The 20745-nt window shown below is 34.4% G+C and overlaps 1 protein-coding gene across 3 annotated transcripts in view; it reads right to left on the bottom strand.

Moving 5' to 3' along the window:
* BBS9 (Bardet-Biedl syndrome 9) overlaps positions 1 to 20745 on the bottom strand; it is a 283426-nt gene that overhangs the window by 219814 nt on the left and 42867 nt on the right. For all 3 annotated transcript variants that reach the window (XM_017836158.1, XM_017836157.1, XM_017836156.1), the window contains exons 10-15: positions 11184 to 11365; positions 7854 to 7930; positions 5665 to 5718; positions 3090 to 3192; positions 2091 to 2195; positions 32 to 46 (exon numbers count right to left, since the gene is read on the bottom strand). In XM_017836158.1, the coding sequence (XP_017691647.1) occupies positions 32 to 46; positions 2091 to 2195; positions 3090 to 3192; positions 5665 to 5718; positions 7854 to 7930; positions 11184 to 11365 (536 nt within the window). The remainder of the gene's footprint in view (positions 1 to 31; positions 47 to 2090; positions 2196 to 3089; positions 3193 to 5664; positions 5719 to 7853; positions 7931 to 11183; positions 11366 to 20745) is intronic.

Below are 20745 nucleotides of genomic sequence, written 5' to 3' on the forward strand. Positions count from 1 at the left end.
ATTCAAACTTTGCATTTTTTCATTCACTTACCTTCAGGATTGAGCTCTAGCGTATAACCAGCAATGGGACAAAAGAAAAAAAAAAGAATACATGAGATATTACTCAAATAAGAAAAAAAAAGAAAATGCAGTAACAGGTTTTTAAGAACTTAAGACACATTTGTTAAGTAGACAATACATAAAGATATGATACTAGCCAAAAACCAAACATGAGACCACATTCATCAATAGTGCAACCCCATCCACCTGATTGACTCATTAAACTTCAGCTGGATGAATCCCAGAGATAGACTGAAGACTGACTTGGTCACAAATACAAATATCTTAAAAAAACAAAAGAGGAAAAAGGTTCTTTTCAGATAAAATGAAGTCACAAAGGCACTTAATTTTTATTTACTAGTATATTATGCTTAAGGATTTGTCTGCCAAGCAACACTAGTATTTGTATGTAATTGAATTATCATAGCTTAATAGTGTAAATAAATATCCAAAAATTTAGCAGATCTTAATTATGTTCCTTTAATTAAAAGTCTTCCAAATTCAACCATCAAAGGTAAGTTTTTAAAATTTCTTCTTCAGTTGTCTAATTCTGTTAGATGTCATGTCTGCTTGTTCTTTTTTTTAATCACATATAAACCATGAAACATACTTGAGATGTAAGATTTCTTTACTCCCCTAACCAAAAGAATTGCCAAATCCAACCTAACAACTAAAATATAAGCGTACGTTTAACTAGGATTACCTGAAAGAAATAAAACATTCATTTGCTGGTCTTCCAAAGCAAAATCACAGAAACAAGACCAGCAAAACAAAAAGCAAGCTTTCGAAATCAGAGGATCCAAGATACTGATAAGTCACCTGTACAGTGATCCCACAAAACCTGTCTAATCCACAACACTAATTTAGATAGTTACAAATGTACAGCATCTCATTCACAAGGAATATGAAGTCAGAATCACATTACAGAGGGACTAAAGTTGTACAAGCTGTTCATGCAGGCTCTCAAGAAGAAGGAAGGAGCATCCTTTCCACTCCCACCCTCTGCACATATCTGCAAGCTATGTCTAAAGAGGGTAAGACCAAGTTCTTTAAAAATACGAGTTCCAGTTTTGTCTAGAAATAAACATTTCAGTCATAGCACAGCGTAGACTATCACCATAAACACAATGTTTCAAGTGTGAAGTGATGTGAAGGAAATGCTTACATAAAAGTGTCTATATTGGATAAGGTACTCAAGACCACCACCCTTCACAGAAGTCCTACATTAACTTATAAGTCTTTCATGTCAATCTACTCCGTTTTTGCTGGCATAGGTCTGTCTTTGCACAGTGAACTAAATCAGCAAATCTGGCTGAGAAACAACTGTTGATTGTGTAAGAACAACAGGGGAGGAGGTGCAGGAGCAAAGCCAAGCAGTGAGAATTGAAGAATTGACAGCTTTAACTGGTTTATGCAGCATTTAACTTAACATGGAAGCCCTCCTAAATATAGTTTCTCAGTAGCCTGACATATTCACAAAGCTGTGTGTAGAAAACTAAGCTAATCAGTTATGGATATCAAGAAAAAGTTACATATTCTATCACTAGGGTCATTAGGGCATTACAAAATAACAACTTGGTTTCTATCCTTTGGGTTAGTTTATTTGTTTAGAATGAATATGTTCATCTGTTAAAAAGGAAGTGATGAATAATCACTCCTAATGCTTATTCAAATCTCCTCCTCTGTGGGGAGGTAGTTTTCATCACATTTGTCGGCAGATCAGAAGGTTGAATAGTCATAAAGGTGTAACCAACTTCTCACTCCAAGAGGTGGTCCCTTAAAGAGCAGAACAGAAGCAAATTGAAAGGACAAGATGGAAAAGCTGGCACAGCTGTTTCACAAGCAATAAGCTTATGACTTTACCTCTGTAAGGCCAATTACATACCTTGATGCAACATAAAATATTAACTAAAACTGAAGACTAGATAAGCATTATTTCTTTAATTACTACTGTCTTCAATATATTTCAAAAGAAAATTTATAAGAAATATGTGAGGAAAAAGGCCTCAAAAAAATGTAAATTAATTTGAAATCTCCAGTGGCTTGCTTACCTGTTGGTATATTATATGAAACCATGCAATTTCCTTCTAGTTCTGATGGAATACAATTCCCCTTCAAAAAGACAGACAGGACCACAGTTTCAGATGAATCTGGTTCTAAAAACAACACAAAATTAAATCAAGTAATAGGAGCATCCAAATGAACACAACATATTTCCTAGCAGTTTGGGAATTATTCTGCTAAACTATGGCAGTTGTTTCCATTAGTTCACCTTCATCAAATCACGGTACGTGCTTTTTTAAAAAAATCTTTTATTTGTAAAAGGCAAACTTGGGCCTCCAGCTATCTTGAAGCATAACCAATAAAACAACTCAGCACACTGAATATGGAGAATATAAAAACAAATGCAGCTTTATGGTATGGTTTTAATATTTTACAAAGCCATCAGTCATCACTCCTGCCACATGTTGAGAAAACATAAGAACTGTCCTTTCAGATGAGAATAGCAGTCAATAAAGCCCTGTTTCAATAGGGACCATTACTGCACATTTCAGAGCAGAAAAGGTCTGTAGTCACAACTGAAACAGCAGGCACACTTGTCTGATCTTGAGCTCCACATAGTCTTCAAGGCAATTCCACCTGCAGTCTCATCAACAAAGTTAGAAAAAGGCTACAATCCTTAAACAGTTGATGCTAAGCTGAGAACATATGCTAGACTGTCCACCAGCACACAAACTTTCTGTCCCTTCCTGTAGCTCAATACTGCCATTTCTACATAGACAGAATTATCAGCAAAAAAAAATATCCCAGCAGAAGTACTACAGAATAACTGATTCTTTTTTTTGCCTCCATCATAAAGCTGCCACTCCACCTCTCCTCACCCGCCACCCATCATATCACAATCGACGAAGCAACTCCATTCCTTTCTACTCCATCTTCCTCCACTAAGCAGTATCAAGAAGACGTGGAGTGCAACAATGCACTTGATGGAAGCTGGACTACACCTTTCCAATATCCTCAGATACTGTAATGGTACTATAATAATTTACCTAAATCATCAAAGACGAACTGGTCACAGGTCACTGCTAACGGAGCTTGCACACAGACTGCCAGGCTCGGTTTCTGCGCAGCCACTCTGCTCTGTACTGTTATCTAAATCAAGTGACACAAAGAAGTATTTAAGGGAAGCAACAAATCTATCTCTGTACAGCAGGAAAAAAGACATAACCAACAAAAAGATATAAAAAAATTTGCAAAGACCAATTCAGCAACAATGTTTCAGAACTTAAAATTTCAACTTCAAACCTTTCACAGTTTTTATTTACTTACGACCAAAAAAGAAATGTAGTAACTTGTAAGGTTAAAAAAACCTGAGGGAATTTCTCATTTTTTTGTAATTTTAACCCAAGACAAACCAATACTTGAGTGGTAATTAAAATGTCAATATTTTGCAAGTGGTCATGTGCATTCATTCTAATGTAAATAAAAATAAAATGTTGAATCTTTTAGGTGACTAAAGCAAAAAAAAACCAAAAATAATAAAATCTAAGCTAACCAAATAAATTCCTTTCTTTAACTGCAAAGAGCAATGCATAGTCTTCTGAATAACTTCAGATTCTTACATGACTTTTTTACTGCAAAAAAAATAAGACAATCAAAATACAGGATACTCAGAACAATAAAAACTCCAGATTATGAGAGCTGACCTAAACATAAATTTGGAGTGGCTCTCGCTGCTTCTATTGTATGCAGTTACTCTGCTACAAAATTAATGGGTATCAAAAGAATGTACTTAACTCATATCTAAAATGGAAGTATAGTGGTGACTGAGATCTGAATATGGTCTGCATAGACATGGACCATATATCTAATATCATCTGTTTTGTATTGCTGGTCTACGAAGGAGCTCGTTACATCCAGGTTAAATCAGTCTAGAAAAATATTATTAGTTAGAAAATTACTAAAGCGTTAGGAACTTTGCCTACTTTAACATAATTAACATCATCATTGATTTATGTTTCACGGTACATTTGAGTTGCAAACAGGCTCCCAAATTATCCACCGCTATAATGCTAGCAAGGAAGAATAACATCTACCTCTGTACATACATCAGGTAAACTTTACCCATTTTATGAACCCAGAATCTCAATAATATGAATAATGTCGATGGAATCAATGAAGGTATTATGCCAATTAAGTCAGTTAAAAACATGCAGACATGAGACTGCACTCTTCAGAATCAGTAATCAGGACAGTGACATTTAAAGTTTCTGGCAAATACTACTGTGGTGCATTTCTCAAAGAAATGGAGACATATGATCAGTTAAAGGAACTTATGGCAGGAAAAAAAGATTCTAGAAAAAACTGAATGCATGGTAACTCCTTCATTTACTATTGTTGTTTCACTAAAAGGTATGAGATACATAAACAAGAAAAGAGAAAGCGGAATTAATTATAATGTCTTCTCATTAAAAAGCTTATTAAATATATAAACACATCCATGGTCATTTTAAACAGGGTTTACCTTGGCTCTTACAATAGCAATAATGAGTGGATAAAGGAAGGCAATGGGAATTACCTGTGTTCCCAGTACTGAAATCGTAACCGCTCCCCAAGAATTTAATTTGGCAATTATAAACACAATGATTTCCACTGTAATAACTCACTTATAAAATATATTGGCACCAATGTACACTAAAAGCTGATAAATTCACACCTGTCTTGAGGTAATTTAAATTTATATTACATATTTTAAGATAGCCTTATAGTCTCAAACAGCCTGGTCCAAAGTCCAATGCCATTCCTCTGAATTTCTTTGAGCAAAACTATCAAGACTTTATCAGAATTATGACTTTATCCCGTATTGTTTTAGCATTTAAAAATGCAGAGAAATTTGTTGGACCAAGTACAACTAAATCACACTAGTCTAAGGGAATCTGGTTCAAACAGTCCAGTTACCCTCTGAACTTTTCACTCAAGACCAAGAGGAGAACTTGAAAGGTTCTCAAAAATGAGGCTTCCTTGATATTCTTAAAAGATCCTCTTAAACTCTGAAATAAAAATCATGATCCTTTTTAGGCAATACTGAGGAAAAACTACATTTGCATACACACACACTCTCACACTTTCTTTAGAATCAGTTACAGGTACCAACTCTCATGGAGGAGTGCAATAACATCAATCTACTAATTAGATTTTCCTATTATTTTTTTTTAAAGAGCAAAAGCTACGAAAGTCTTTTTACAAAAGAAAGTCTATTTTTTTTAATTGATGACTAAAAAGGCAACTGAAGAGGATAAACCCCTCATTTCAGTAATGAAACATTTATTGCCTTCGAAAGGTGTAGGCAAAATTATTCTCATGACTTCAAAAACTACTTCATTGCATGGTAATAATGTTCTTGTCTCCTCTTACTTATCAAAAATAAAACTGCATCACTTTTTGACTTTAGCAGAAGGCTTCCTGTAATGACACCTTGTCATACTAAGGAGGAAAAACACTGAGCATTTATTGCATTTTGAATTTTACACATTTTCGTGTTCTTAGTGAAATACACAGAAAGAGACATTTTTTTACAATTTGCCACCACTATTTGAACGCTACTGTTTGAGTTAGGCACAGTACCTTTACTGTGACTGATGGTACTGCCTCTGCTTTTACTTCACTCTCAATGGCTTGCTGTGAAGAAAAAGATGAAAACAGAGTAAATTCAATGTTCCACAAGAATGAGTGAACACAATGAATGCAATATTACTTTCCTACCATCAACTTGGTAAACACAGAATTAAGATTAAAGGACTTGTCATTCCTATGACAGATTAACATACACAGAATACATTTTTGAGTTCCTTCTGAAAATGTAAAGTCTCTGTTTGAAATTGCCTGCAAAAAGGATAGCAAAAGGTCATGAATGTGGTGTACATAAGAAACTAATACACTCTGATGTATATATGAATATTTGAAACTGTTTTGTTTGGCACACTACTTTCCACTGTATATTTATTCAAATTCTGGAAATACCTTCTGCTATTCAGTAGGGAAAGGTGACTTCCAATCTGCCAATATATTACATACACACCATAGTCCATCCTATAAAATCCGCACACACTATCTTATAGTTGAAATATACCTTAAACTTTAAAAGAAAATTATAGCAGGCACTTTAATACTCCTGCTAATTTCTATTTCAACAGGCAATTCCATCTACTTCAAAATTCATCTTGACCTTGCAGTATATTTTAATTTTATTTTATGCTTATATTTCATTTTGAAACAGGTCAGTCGCTACAGTTAATGAAAATGTTCCTGTGTAAACTATTATAAAGAAACATATCGCTATAATACCAAATTACTGATTTGACCTTATAACTTCTCATTATAAAAGAGTAAATTAAAAACAGTATAAGGTCCACATCTGCAAAGTTCCTAAAAAGTCAGGAAGCTGGTAGGCTCTCTGGGTTCTAGAAGTAGGACTTTCATTTGTATATCATGTACCTTTTCCAGTTAAAAAAAAAGACAGCTACGTTCATATTGGCTTGCCATGCTCACTATCTCTGGTGACCAGTGGTTGATCCTCAAGCAATAGCAGAGGTGTAAAGAGATGGACTCTTAGTATATTCAAGTCTCAGAAATTATCTGGACTTCCTGGATCAGAGGCCATACACAGGAGGTGGTGTTAAATAGCCAGACTGGTCCTCCACTTGCTTATCTAATCAGTTTTAATAGATCTATATCCTCTTTGCTCTTACCACACACACTGCAATTTCAATCTTTTTACAAGTGCAGAAGTAGCATCTGAAAGCCTGTGATTTCCAAGGTCACTGTAGAAGCCCTAAAATTGTTCCTACATTTGTTTATTGATCCTTCCCCATGAAGTATCTTATCAGATTTTTCCTTTCTAGATGCCGACTGAAAAAACGCACAGAAAAGCCAACCACACAGCAAACTAAGATATATGGGCAGCCTTAGGAAATACAGATTCAAGTCTGTGGTTTGATTTATATTATGAGTTACTTATATATGACACAGACCAATTGCATCTGGAAGGTTGAGTAAATGAGTACAGCAGCCTTAGAACATTCTATGTACCTAAGAGTTCTAAGTGTTGTAAGCAGATTATTGCAGCTAGCCCAAGGAGACTAGCACACATTACAAAGAAGTCCCTTTATCAGAGAATAATATCCTTGTGTACTTTTTAAACAGCAAGCAGCCCAGGAAAATCAGTTTTGCACAAATTAGTGGCCAGAAATGGCTCATTACAGATGTTCTAGTGCAACAAATATGTTCTGAAATGTTGAAGTTTGAAGTTTTAAGAGACAGCATAAGATCTCCCGAATCTTAATCTGAATAATTTTTTGTAAGCTACTTCTGTATACAATATGAATAAATTAATTAGGTTGCAACACCAGAGAATATTGAAAAATGGCTTGCCAGAGAAAGGTTATTTCTTACAATGCAACTGAGTGGTTTGAGTATCTTATCTTTCAAAGATCTAAGGATGACACTTCTACTGTTAAACTGCTCACCAGTACAACTTCCCACCCCAAAGTTATTCCATATCCTAAGTTCTCATTCACTTACATTTGCTTAGCCAAGAATCTAATGGTCCCAAGACAGAAGATAATAAATAATTTTAATAAATTCTAGTTAAAGTCTTTAATAAAAGCGTCTTCTAATTGAGGAAAAACTGAGGGCTATGCAGCTCAGTCCCACAAATAAAAATATATAGTAATCACTATCCATGATCAATCCTCATTTATTCACATGTGAAACTTATATTTTTAGAGTAATTCCCTTTTCATACAGGTACATACAGATTCTGCATCCAAATCAGGTGAAACTTCTGCTGTGACAGTTAGATCTCTCTGTTTTTCAGATTCAGGCAAAATATCTGAAAGAAAAAGAAAAAGCAAAGCAGCTCTTCTTTAACAAATATGCAGTTACATTTCTAAAAATAATACAATTTCAACAGCATCAAGTTTCAAATTCACAAATTTGAATACAAATCTGAAAAGAAAAAAAAGCAATGCGTATGATTTTTGATATTTCCAAAGAAGCTTCCCAACTTTATTAGATTTCTAAAAACCCAAACCTGGCTGTCATTTTGGATTTCTAATTTATGTACAAAAAAGGATGCATTCTGTAACAAGGTTTTACACCTAATATCCATTATCTTCAGAGGCCATAAGATATTTTTAAACTTTTGTCTTCACATGCATATGGTAATACACCAGTAATAAAGAACTACCTCCAAAACAACACACCATACACCTCATGGCACTGTCCTCTAAATAATTTGATAATGAATATGCTAGACAAAGAAAAATTCTGTGTCTAATGGTCTAATCTTACCTAATTCCTCTGCATAAGAAGTATATGAAAGTTTTATGTATAGAACATTATATGTGGCTTGGTTACAATATGTTACCAGATGATTTCCAGTACTGTCAACATACAAAGAAAGGAATGGTATGAAATTATTTATATCCATGATATAAATAATTACGCAGATTCATATATGTAAAAAAAAGTTGTACAAATTAAAAGTTTAAATACCATGAGGAATTATATAACCTCCTCTTACTTAAGAGTCCAGAAGCCCAGCTCTAGGGTATTTGCATTTTTCTGAAAAGAACTTTTATTTTTTAAGACTAAATGTATTGGAAAATGAAAAACCCAAACAGCAGATGTATAGTTTCTAAAGTAACAACCAGTAAAAACTTGATGCAAAGGGGAAATTAATGTACTAATTGAATAATTCAGAGTATGAGCAGATTCAGAAAGCTGAAAGAATTTTGTTACACAGAAGGTCCTGAAAATGACCCAGAACTAGTAGACAGCACGCATCTCGTTCTAACAAGAATGTCTAGAGAAAAGATTTTGATGAAGATAGAAAATAAGTTTTCATTTCCTTGTGCTCAGAGAAAAATGCCTCTCTTTGCCACAAGGAAGAAAAGCAAAGGCAAAACACGTTTCTCCAATACCACCTACAAAAGAAGTTTAGGCCTGTTTCATACAGCCACAATTAAAAAGAACTGGTTCTCCCAACTACACATAGATCAGCCCAATCCATTCTTTTTCTATCCCTTCTAAATTATTTCTCTTCAGGTTGCTTCTTCAAGCAAACTATGATGCAACTTCTGTCATACTGACATTTTTCTATTATAAGTAGGACTGAGATCACAAACAAAGTTTACATATAAGTACCAGCTTTTTGCTACTACTAAACTGAGCCAAAACACGTATGTTTAATCACTTATGTCATCCAGACTGATGCAAGTAATATTAGATTTAAGTTAGTAAAACAGTTAAGATTTTAAAATATTTCATCAGTTTATAATGTAAATCCTTATACTTCAAAATGTATAAAACAGCTTAAGTTCAACAGTTTAATGGTCAGCACTGGACAGAAATACAAGACATTTATGGAAATAAGTACTCTAAGGGTTTTTTTAATATGATGACCTAATTCTAAATACCTTCCACGTTTGAAAGTCAAAATGAAACAAAGAAAAATTATTTCCATATAAGGTTAGATATTTTCAAAACAACACAAGCTCTTACTGCACAAGCATGAATTCAAAAGACAAAAAAGTTAACAGCTCATTTTAAAGGTCATGTTCAGGAGTAACTTAATGGCAATCAAGGTTCAAGCTAAAGTTTTCAGAAAAAAGTCAAAATGTGAAAAGCCCAAAACATCCAAAACTGACTGGCATTCATCATAAGTAAAATGTTTTGTTGTAAAAGAAGGTTCTCTCACAAGTTTTACATCCAGTTAAAGCCAAACACATCATTAGAGCATCTCTCCACAATGGAAAGAGCATTTATTAAAACTCATCTGAAAACAGCACTTAGATCAGATTAGACATACTGAGGAAGAAAATTAAGAGGAAGAGAGAATGGTGAAAAGATCAGCAATATTCAAAGTAAACTTGTCAATCATACTGTGACAGTTATTACAATATTTAAAAAGGATAGTTATAGTTCCTTTCTCTCTCTCGCTCTTCCACATAATACGTTAAAACTAACAAGTGAAAGTTGATTCACTTCAAATGGATTTGTTCCTTCCTTCATGCTTTTCTTTCCTTTGGTTATGATAGCCAGAAAAAATTGTCTGATACTTATAAAGAAGAGCTGTGGTAAAAATCAGTGGAATTTATGCACATCTATATGCTTATATAAAACATTTCTGGATTTGGAAAATTAAAAACTGGATATTAGTCTATCACAATAATGGATGAAGTTATATGGAATTACAAAACATAGGAATCTTAGAGTCATAGAATCAAACTTGTGACTGCAGATAAATAATTTCTTATTTTCTAGGAATTTCAACTGTGAGTTTTTTCACTCTTTTTCACATAGAAAGCAATGACTATTTCTTTCATGCATTTTAAGATGTTCACTATCACCAGGAAAATTTGTTCTATTTGTCTAAGATTTTTCCATAGTTTCCTGTAAAATCACATGCTTCCAATTCACTGTGCAAGTCTCACATACACAGTTTAAAAACCCATGTTTCATGTTTATGAAAACACAAGCTTCGAAGCTCTGTAGAAATTATGTGTCCTTACTTCAATAAAATCAATGCAAGTTATTAGCAATGTGTGTCAATTCCAAAATTTATTATGATCAGTTATTTGGGTATTGACATCTCTCACTATGTTCTTCAAATACGCTTTTGAAAGAAAATATAGAAACAGAAAAGTTGCTTTAACAGAAGTAATTCTTTGTTAATTTCTTGACTTAAAAAGCCATTTGTAATAATAAAACAGAATCTGGCAATACTTTTGCTCTCTCTGAACCCTAATTATATCAGGCTGTTGAAATTCTTCAAGTTTTCTTGCCTTTGGGTAGTCAGTTTTTTCTCTGAACCCTTGCACTACTGAGAATTACCTGCAACCTGAAGTAAACTTCTCAAAAGTTCCAACAGGCATTACGAAAATACAAAGAAAAACCCTGCATTCAAGAGCCTTACAGTCTAGGATTTTGTGTGCACGCTTTTCTATTAAATGCTCAACTTTATTAAATATTAAATTTCCTACAGAAATGTAATTATGGTTAAAGTCTGAATATTTTAAAGTGCTAAAAGGAAAGTTAGGTGGATAAAAGCACGTAAAAATACAGAAAAGGAAAAAGTATACCTTGTGTTTTTGTGGCCTCCCTGATGATTTTTTGAAGCTCTTTCATTTCAGCATTCATTTCTTCATAGTTTATTTCCCTAGCATCAACCTTAGGAGCCTGGAAGATTGAAGGATCAGTTCCAAGGTATGAACACTGAAGATGCCCATCATCAGTCAGAGTGACTATAACACCCTTCAAGTCTCTGCACACAAAAAAAAAGGCTCACTAAGAAATTGGGAAGAATCACAGAAGTAACATCGAAAATATGCTGCTTCTACTGTGCCATCTACAAATACAATAGAACTTCATGTTTCTAACAATATCCCTTGACCAAAAGAAAATAACAATATTTATTCTTCAATTCAGATGTTTTCATTAGCATTACTCCCACTTGCTGCAATCACACCTAAGAACAAATTTGTGTTAGACAGCTAAAACACCTCAGAATCTTTGTAATCAGGAGAGGTAGCAGAAAGAATCAGAACAAACAAGCTGAATAGATATTGTCACCTATGTGGGAAAAGGAATTTGCTGAGTGGAACACCCAGTAAAGGAAGGGAAGGAAAAGGATGTGTTACAAGAAATCAGGAACGGATGGAAGATGCTCACAGTGAAGACAGCAGTAGGGCTTTGATGGTATCAATAGCTCCCTTAAACAATTCTTTGGCTGCTACTGCAGCTACTGTGCTGGCTTCAAACGCTGGCTGGCTGTTCTCTGCAGTATCTTTCAGAAAGGAAACCACATGGATCCAGAACATTCCCCTTACACTCCTCTGAATCAATACAAATGAGTGTTTTATTAGCTACACTATAGTCTCTTTTCTCTCAAGGGAACAGTACTTCATTGCTCCTACAAAAATCTCACTCATTTTGTTTATCTGATCTGTACAGTGCAAATGCAAGATTTAGGAAAGTATTTAACAACCTATGAGACAATAGGGAGTACTGCCAACGTTTTCCTTACATTGACAGTTATTCCTAAACAGAAGACAAACTGACAGGAAAGAAAAACTAGCTCAGATGTTAACAGCAAAAGTTAGGAGAAAGCTAACTTTCAATTTATTTTTTAAAATGCTTATTTGTAATTAAATTAAAAGCCTGTAATAATTTTCATAATCACAAAATAACACATCTATGCCAGTAATTTGCTCTTATTCCATACTTAGAACATCTTACAGCAGAAACTGCCTTTGTTTTATATGGCAGTTGTATTTGAGCCAAAGATAGATCAAATTTAATTCTTAGATATAAAAAGTGATTTGGATAAGAAACCCTAATTCGCTATCCCACTAATTAAACTCCTGCAAAAATACTGCATTTATATAAGCGTTCAAGCTATAATTTATACAGAATAAACAAAAATTCTTTTAACTGACACTTGTAAGATACCTTTCAAGTGCCTCCTCTAGATCAAGTATATGTAGAACAAAAGCCAGGTAGCTATATAAAAGAAATAGAATTCTCTGGTTTCCTACTCTGTCTTGTAGCATGGCTCCAGAACACCCAGATAGGAAACCTCATTCCAAAATTTGCATGTTAATAGTTATTACAAAAGCAAACAGGTGACACAGATTCATTTTGACAACTGGTAGTCCAATTGGACTGTCCAAAATGCCTATTTATAGTATGTTAAGGCCACAATCCCAGTGGTGGTTTCACAACTACAGCCAAATAACCTGGAAAAAATACGCTGCAACGGAGATCATCTGAACTCTGTACAGTTACATTATAACTGCATACAGGAATGAAGACCCCACTGGGCACTATACAAATAAGTAGTTGCTGTAGATAAACTTGAGCTTTCTCTTTCTACAGAAAGTAATTTTTACTTAGTGAAAGAAAAAAAAATCACCTTGTTGAATTATGGAAGTATGGAAACTGCTTGTGAGCTTTTTTTGGACAACAAGTAACCCCAGTTAGCTCTTTGCTAAAGGTGAAACATGCAAATCTGAACTGCCTTCTCAAACAGAAGGCACCTAAAAGGGCTCAAACACACTGTTTCCCTTATCTACTACATAAGCTCATCTTAAACAGAAAAGATCTTTTCTTTTGGGACTACTTATGGCCACAGAAAAGCTTCCAGCTACCACGGCAACTTTTAACGTGTATTAGCATTCCCTCCAAAACTGTAATAGGAAGCTGTTTTTGTAAGCACACAAGGCTGAGATGCCAAGACTCCCCTAACAAATACTTTAAGAAAAGAAAGTAGAAGACTTAACACTGATTTTCAACTTCCATATCCAGTACTTGGGTTAGCAGCCATTCTGCAAACGCCATGGCCTATTTGCAACCATTAAGCTTGGGGCTTGCATCCCAAAAGGGCTTTCTGACAAATTGTAAACTCTCAAGAGGAACTGGAACTAAACTTGAGTCCTAGTTTCTCTGGCTACTTGAATATTTGTTGTCGACTATAGCTGGCTTCCTTGCTCAGGACTGGGTCTGTTGTTGAAATTACACTCATCCTTCCTAGTTTTCTTATGTCCAAAAAGCTCTGTACAACACACATCTGTGCGACACTTACAGAATTCTGCATGGCACATGAAACAAATACGTTGGGCTAGCCCTGAGTTCTGTATATGAACAATGCTAGGGGACAGACTATTGTGAATACTTGAACCACAACACAGTCTTAGTAAAGTATGCAAATTACACCTAATGTATAGGACTTTGTTAATGCCTGCCAAATGTTTGCAAGGAGATTTCCCAGATTGGTCATGGTTGCAGCAAAGTCTTTAAAAATTGGGTATTGTTGAGGAAGATGCTACCATGCTACCAAAGACACTGCCCCACACTTTGCTATTAAGTCAGAGCAAATAATAACTTTTTCTTTTTCTTTTTTTGAAAAAAAAAAAAAGGACAACAAGAGAAACTGCATCATGAGGTTGTTCCACAGCTGAAGAAAGAAAACTGACATCTGAAAACCAGACAATTTCTAAAATTCTCCAGCAATGGCTTTGGACCATCTTAAAATTTCTTTCTTGAGGTTTTGCATCTGTTAATCTAATAAGGAAAGATCTATGAGGACATCTGAGTGTAAATCATAAGGGCATGAAGAAATATAGCTACACTGTTAGCAATAAATCTTTGATGATATACTACTATGGTCTAATACATTCAAAAGTGGTTTGTAAATACAGGCCTTCCTATGTACCTTTAAGCTGGCAGTCATCTGCAGCTACTCAGTCTATCATATGAGATCAACTTAAATCAATGAGGTGATTTACCAATATAAAATATGCTTTCCTTAACTTCTGAGTTTATGTCAGCATTACAGAATGCACATTCAGAAACTCCACCTTAAAATAAACTCATTTCAACCAACTTTCCCATTAGTCATGACACCCTTGAGGTCTGCACTATCTCAGAGACAAAAGCATTGGTTTAAGAAAACAGTGTTACAAATCAAACTTTTCCTTTGCTTCAGTTACTCTCCTGCAGGGTCTCAAGAAGATTGTTCAATATGAAACACAGAAATATAAAAAAGCCTTTTCCGGTAATCTTTCCTTGTTAAAAGCCATACACGAACTTGTATATCAATAGAAACAATAAGAAAAATATGGGTAACCAGTTATAACATATTTTTTATAATATATTAATTTCTCCATTGGAATGTTTGTCAGCCATTCAAGACTGCTTTATTTTCTCAGTCTTTTATAACAGTCGTTAAAGGCAGCAGGAGGAGGGGAAGCATTTTTAGCAGTTTTATAGTAGTTTCCCCACAGCTACTGCACTCCCACAATATCCCTGCAAATACCATTACTTCATTTTGCACACAATCTGGAATTCCAATTACTTGTTAAATTTCTTTTATTGTAAACTATTTGTTTTACTATGTATCACACAATAGTCAAAGTAATAGCAAATCTAAGGGGACACTTTAATAGTGAGGAACTCAAAAGTATAAAACAAATTATTCCGATATCTAAAATAACTGCACAGTACAAAGCAACTCCTGCACACATATGGTAATAATTTGTAAAACTATTTTTTATTGGATTCTGGGTAATAATAATTGCATATGTTTTTTGTAGGTCTTCTCTCACTAAACAAATTGCTCACAATATAATTCTTGAAGAAATTAAAATGCTTTGCATGTTTCCAGTTATATAATGCCAAATTGATGGCTCACACAATTGACTTAGAATCTGTAATTCTGAATTCTACTTGAATGATACAAGCTAAGCCTTGGTCAACTCTTAGGACAAGGTATGGTTATTGACACTATTTACAGCTTCAATTACTTATATTTATAATAGCTTATAAAACTTCAATTTCAGAAGTAGTCTTAATTGATATTACTCATATGAACCATTTTAGAAAACAAGATTCTCTGCAATACTACTTTCTGTTCCTTATTGATAATATATTATTTAAAAACTTCTAAATTAGGAAAGTAATTCCATCATCGTGCCCAAGCATTTTGAACCATTTTTCTCCTCATTTTATCACAATTTGATGCAATTATATGCAAGTGAATATCTCAATAGCACTTTTTAGTTTAGTGCTTTTGAAAACCAAAGTTGTTCCAAGTTCCATTTCAATGTCATTTTAAGCTGCAACTGTGTGAAACATTTGATAAAATGCTGAAAGAAGATCAGACTAGGAGTAATAAACTGTAAGAATTTTCTAATATGAACTAATGGATTAAAAGGCTCATCTTACTCTTATTAAACACACACTCCAAAATCTAAAGTACACCCACAGCTAAATATTCAAAGTACATCCAGTGTGACCCAATGTCAGCTACTATTGATTTGTAATTGGTTCTCTGTACCTGTGGAACACCCTCAGGCTCCCTTGAAATGCATTCCTGTGTAAAAAAATCTTGGTTCAACTTACCTCACAAGCAATCCTTTATGTGTAAGACTTCCCCATTCTGCTATTACACATGAAAACAGACAATTTAATTGCTCTCAAAGAGTCTATTTATATTATGTAATTAACATGCTTTGCACACTCTGCACACAAGCATATAATATAAATATAGTGTTCAAATAATAATATGTAATTATGTTGAATATCATTAAGTGGTAAATAATTTGTGCTGTAGCTTTACAGAAAAACATTCTTCATCTTTCCCTTTCATGTGATATTTTAAGATTACTGACAAATCTAGTTAAAGAAAATATCAAGTACATGTAAGAAGAACAAGGAAATTAAGCATAATTTCATCTTGATAACCAGTGGAAAAGCATATAAAAATAGAATCTATGACTGGAACAAGTCAACCATCCTCTCTTACAAACACTTAGATGCAGAGACTCAGAACTGAGTAAAACCTGAATTTTGATAGAGTGTTACCATTTTAAATGCCTGAAGAATTCTTCACGTTTCAGATCCTATACAGGTACTTTTGCTCTCCTCTTGTGAGTGAAGACATCTTCACCAGCAACTTTACACAGTGACACCACACAGCAAAATCACAAACTAGTTAGCACCTTACTGCAGGACAAATTCAGGCAAGTCTTTAGCTTGGGTAGCTCTCCTTGTGTAGAATCTCTTTAAAAGACATTTTTTGCCTAAAAGGCCAAATGACATCTAGCAACCAAATAAGAAGGAGTATCTTCCACCAAACGAAACAAAACAAAAAATAAAAAAATAAAAATAAAATTAAAAAAAAAGGAAATTAATTGTTTTTACTTCTACTGCCAAGATAAAACCCACAAGAGTTTGGGTCAGAGGTCTTTTATGCCAGATCACTACTGCCACCTGCAGGCTTGCAAGGGAGGGGAAGCCAGGCAGCAGAGCTTTCACACAGGTGAGCCCTGAAGGCTACCACCTCACACTAAATGAAGCAGGTGTTGGGATTTTTAACAGGGTTAGTATAACAGCTTGACAGTTTAAACGTAGGGGAATCTTAACAAGTTAGCATTTAACAATGCATGAAGTGGGACAGACTTCTATGCACAATGTAACCTTGGCTCCTCCAGGCAGGGAACACATACACAACACTAGAACAGGCAGGCTAGAAACGCAATTTAAGCTCATGATACGACTTACATGTAAAAGGAACTTTTATATGAAGGATTAACAAATATGGTTTCTTGTCGTTTTCAATGTAAAATCAAAACTGTTTCAAGAGCAGTGAAGGTTTGATTTAAAAATTAAAATAGACAGTTATACGAAATGCAGCATTTAATTAAAATTAGTATTTGTCACAAAGTAGAATAAAAACAGAATATTCAGAGTGATGACACAGGCCTCCAGAAATACATCATGTTGCTTAAAGCAAAAAACTGTAAAGCGTACTGAAGCATAACATATTCAAGGAAAAGTTCGTAACTTCCACATTGCATTTCTTATTGTCACAGTTCCATATCTAAGACACTTAATGGCACTATCTGAATTGAAAATGAATGTGAGGACTGATAAGAAAATATGATTACTTTAAATAAGAGTGCAGCCTCTATGTTAGAGCTCCAAATTATAAGAAACAAGAGAAATTAAATTGTGATTTCATTTGTGACAGTATCAGTGTTAGAAACAAGAAAGAAATTAAGACCAACTGTGACACACATAAAACATCCCCATGCTTTATTCACTCTTAAAGCATATTTCTGCATTTGCACTTCCTTCACCTGAAGTCTAAAGTCTGTTTCCTGGCCAAACTCCATCACTGGCAGATGCGTATATAGCAGCTTCCAAAGGCTCAAAGCCTATCCTAACAGCTACAGCATTGTGAATATAAGATACGGAGGGCCTCAAAAGTTTATTCTTCATCTAAAACTTCTCTTCTCCCACTTCAAGATAGTGGTTAGAGTCCATATCACTTCAGGCAAGCTGAAGATGCCCCCTATCATCTCTCTTTATTCCCAAATAAAGACATGTAATGTGCTATACTGATAAAATCTACACTCTAGTAAGTTTATCATTTTACATAAAGCTTATTTTTAACTGTTGGCTTTACACAAGATAGTATTAGACAGTACACATGGAAACTTAGTCTAAACACATATTACAAAGAGGTTAACAGGAATAACCACGATGTGTCTTACCACACATTTATTCTGAAAGGTTTGAAGAATTACATAACTTTCAAAACACTCAAAAAACTTTCTCCTCACAGTTGCCTGCATGCTTCAAAATTCACCAGCGTTTCAGTAAGGAAAAAGTATGTACACTGTCCATTTTAACAATACTTATCACTGTCCCCTCACCTTGTCTCGCAAAGAGCAAAGCTGCTTTTTCAAAGCATCTCTAGCACTTTGTACTGCTAGGTGGCTCTCGGCTCCATAGCTTAACATAAATGTCCTATGTGCTGGTCCTTGTATGAAAAAAATGTCTTTCATGTTATTAGCATAATAATCAAGACCTTTAAAATCAACAGCTTGAGACTCTTCATAAAACTGCTTTTGAAACAATGGGTAGGACATGTGTCACAATACATCCATAAACTCCAGCCTACTGCTCAGTAACCAACTCCAAGACTGCGAGTTCAGAATCTGATACAGTTAAATTCTACTCTGTAACAACATGAACTGCCACAGAGAAATTGTGGGTTAGCCAAAAAAACACATACTATTTGTTTAAAAGCAAGGCTATGACTTTAAATACTAGAGGGAGAGTTACCTTCTTATTCTTGAGAATTTTCATTTTTAAAGCCTTCTCTAGAACCGTGAAGGTAGGAATATTTTAAGAGTTATTCTAAAGTAAGTTGAAACCTTTACAAAACCATACGACTGTAAAAAGTAGGCTTTTTCAAAAAGCAAATAAGTGACATGCAATAAAATTAGAAGAACTGACAGTATGGGCATGTGCTTAATATCATACAGTAAATATCATTTGAAGCTAGCTTGCTAGAAAGCCCAGTCACGAATCACAGCATATACTGGACATGGTATTTGGCACATCTATGTCTTTCGCAGGATCAGAATCCTACTAAGGTAAAAGAAATACAATCACATTCATATTTTGTGGCTAAGCTACACACATCAAATTTATCTCCTCAAAAGACCTTTAAAGAGAGTAATATTTTGTACTGCCATTTCTTGACAATCCAGTGGCAAATTAGTGACAAAAAACATTTTTCTTCCTTACAAACATTTCTTTAAAATGAAATTATGTTTAAGTAGAAAGATTCTAGAATTCTCTCCATTTCTTCTCAGATCAAGCAACATTCTTACAGAACACTCAAATAAAAATTTATATATATACATGTATAGAGCAGAACAGTTCATATTGTGCGTCATAACTGGCATTGCTTCTATTACAGTACTACTATACAGAAAGGGAAAATCTTTCAACAAACTATAAAGTTTGATTCCTGCAGTTTTCCTTCCATAAAACTATGCAATAAGTGCTAAGTTCTGCTGGTTTTATATGTAAGTTTTCCCATTTTTATATGGTGATTCTTTAAGAGTTGTGGTAGCTGTGGTGACGTCAGTTATAATAAGGAATAACAGACGGGATGGAATGAAGAACGAAGTATTTTCAAGCATCTGGATAGCTAAAAATTTCAGTGAGAGGGGTTTTATTTTGAATCCACTCACTATTACCCTATATGATCGCACTTTTACACCTTATATACTTAATTCAGCTACAATATTTCTTCATATTTTTTCCAGTTAAATTCAGTTCCTGTTGCCTTTCTACTGTTTGGAGAGCCCAGCTACACAAAGCACATTCATCCAACCACCCAATGTACTATGATTCTGTGCCAGAAAACTAAGTTTTAATTTCAAGTTCATATTTGGACCAAGCCAGTATTTTTTCACTTGCAAATAGATCGCAGATTTTAATTTTCTTTAAAAAATATTGGAAGCTAAAACTTCATAAAACACATTTTCAACCAATGGCTATACACCACAATTCTGAACTCCAACTTTTTGATTCACATACCTCATTTAAATTAAACTAAACAGTCTGTTGGACCACATATGAGTTCAAATCTGGGAATTAATCCATGTCAAAACAAAGAATTTAAAGCCTAGATTATGTTCTCTTCATTATGGAGACAGGTTGCTGAATCAGAGACTTTATATACAAATTTATTCAGATAAAGTGCCATGAAGTTACAAACATGTTAACTATGTCAGGCTCAAGCTATTACTCATACACACGGGTCTTGGTTCTATGAAATCAGTGAACAACACTCTGCAGGGACTTTATACCTCGTTAGACCAGGAAGCATACAAACCACACATTTCTTACAAATCATTCTAATATTATGAAATACTAATAAATCAGAAAATCCAAAGGGAATATTGTATTAAACATTTTTCAAAAAGGCAAAAAAGTGAATCTCTCCATTTGCTCCAGTAACTGTAATATTTTTTACTGTTTGGCGTTGGGGTAAAGATGGGATTGGTTTTAAACGCAATAAACACAACTAATGTCTCTTTCAGTAGTGTGTTCCCCTTCAAAATGGCAACTGATAGACAATTCTGAAGTGCAGCAGTATATGTAATTTGGCTTATGCTTAAAGTGTGCCAGAGGTGGTGTAGGGACAATCTCTACTTTCCTGAGTCACCAGAGCAATACTTCTCAGTCTTGCAGTTAAGCTGCAGACTAATGGGGGAGAGTACTGCAGCATACAGTAAGCTACTAAGTCATAAAAACCACACAACCCTTCCTCACATATTC

This window comes from Lepidothrix coronata, unplaced genomic scaffold (genome assembly GCF_001604755.1).
Source record: "Lepidothrix coronata isolate B3197 unplaced genomic scaffold, Lepidothrix_coronata-1.0 Scaffold271, whole genome shotgun sequence".
Lineage (NCBI taxonomy): Eukaryota > Metazoa > Chordata > Aves > Passeriformes > Pipridae > Lepidothrix > Lepidothrix coronata.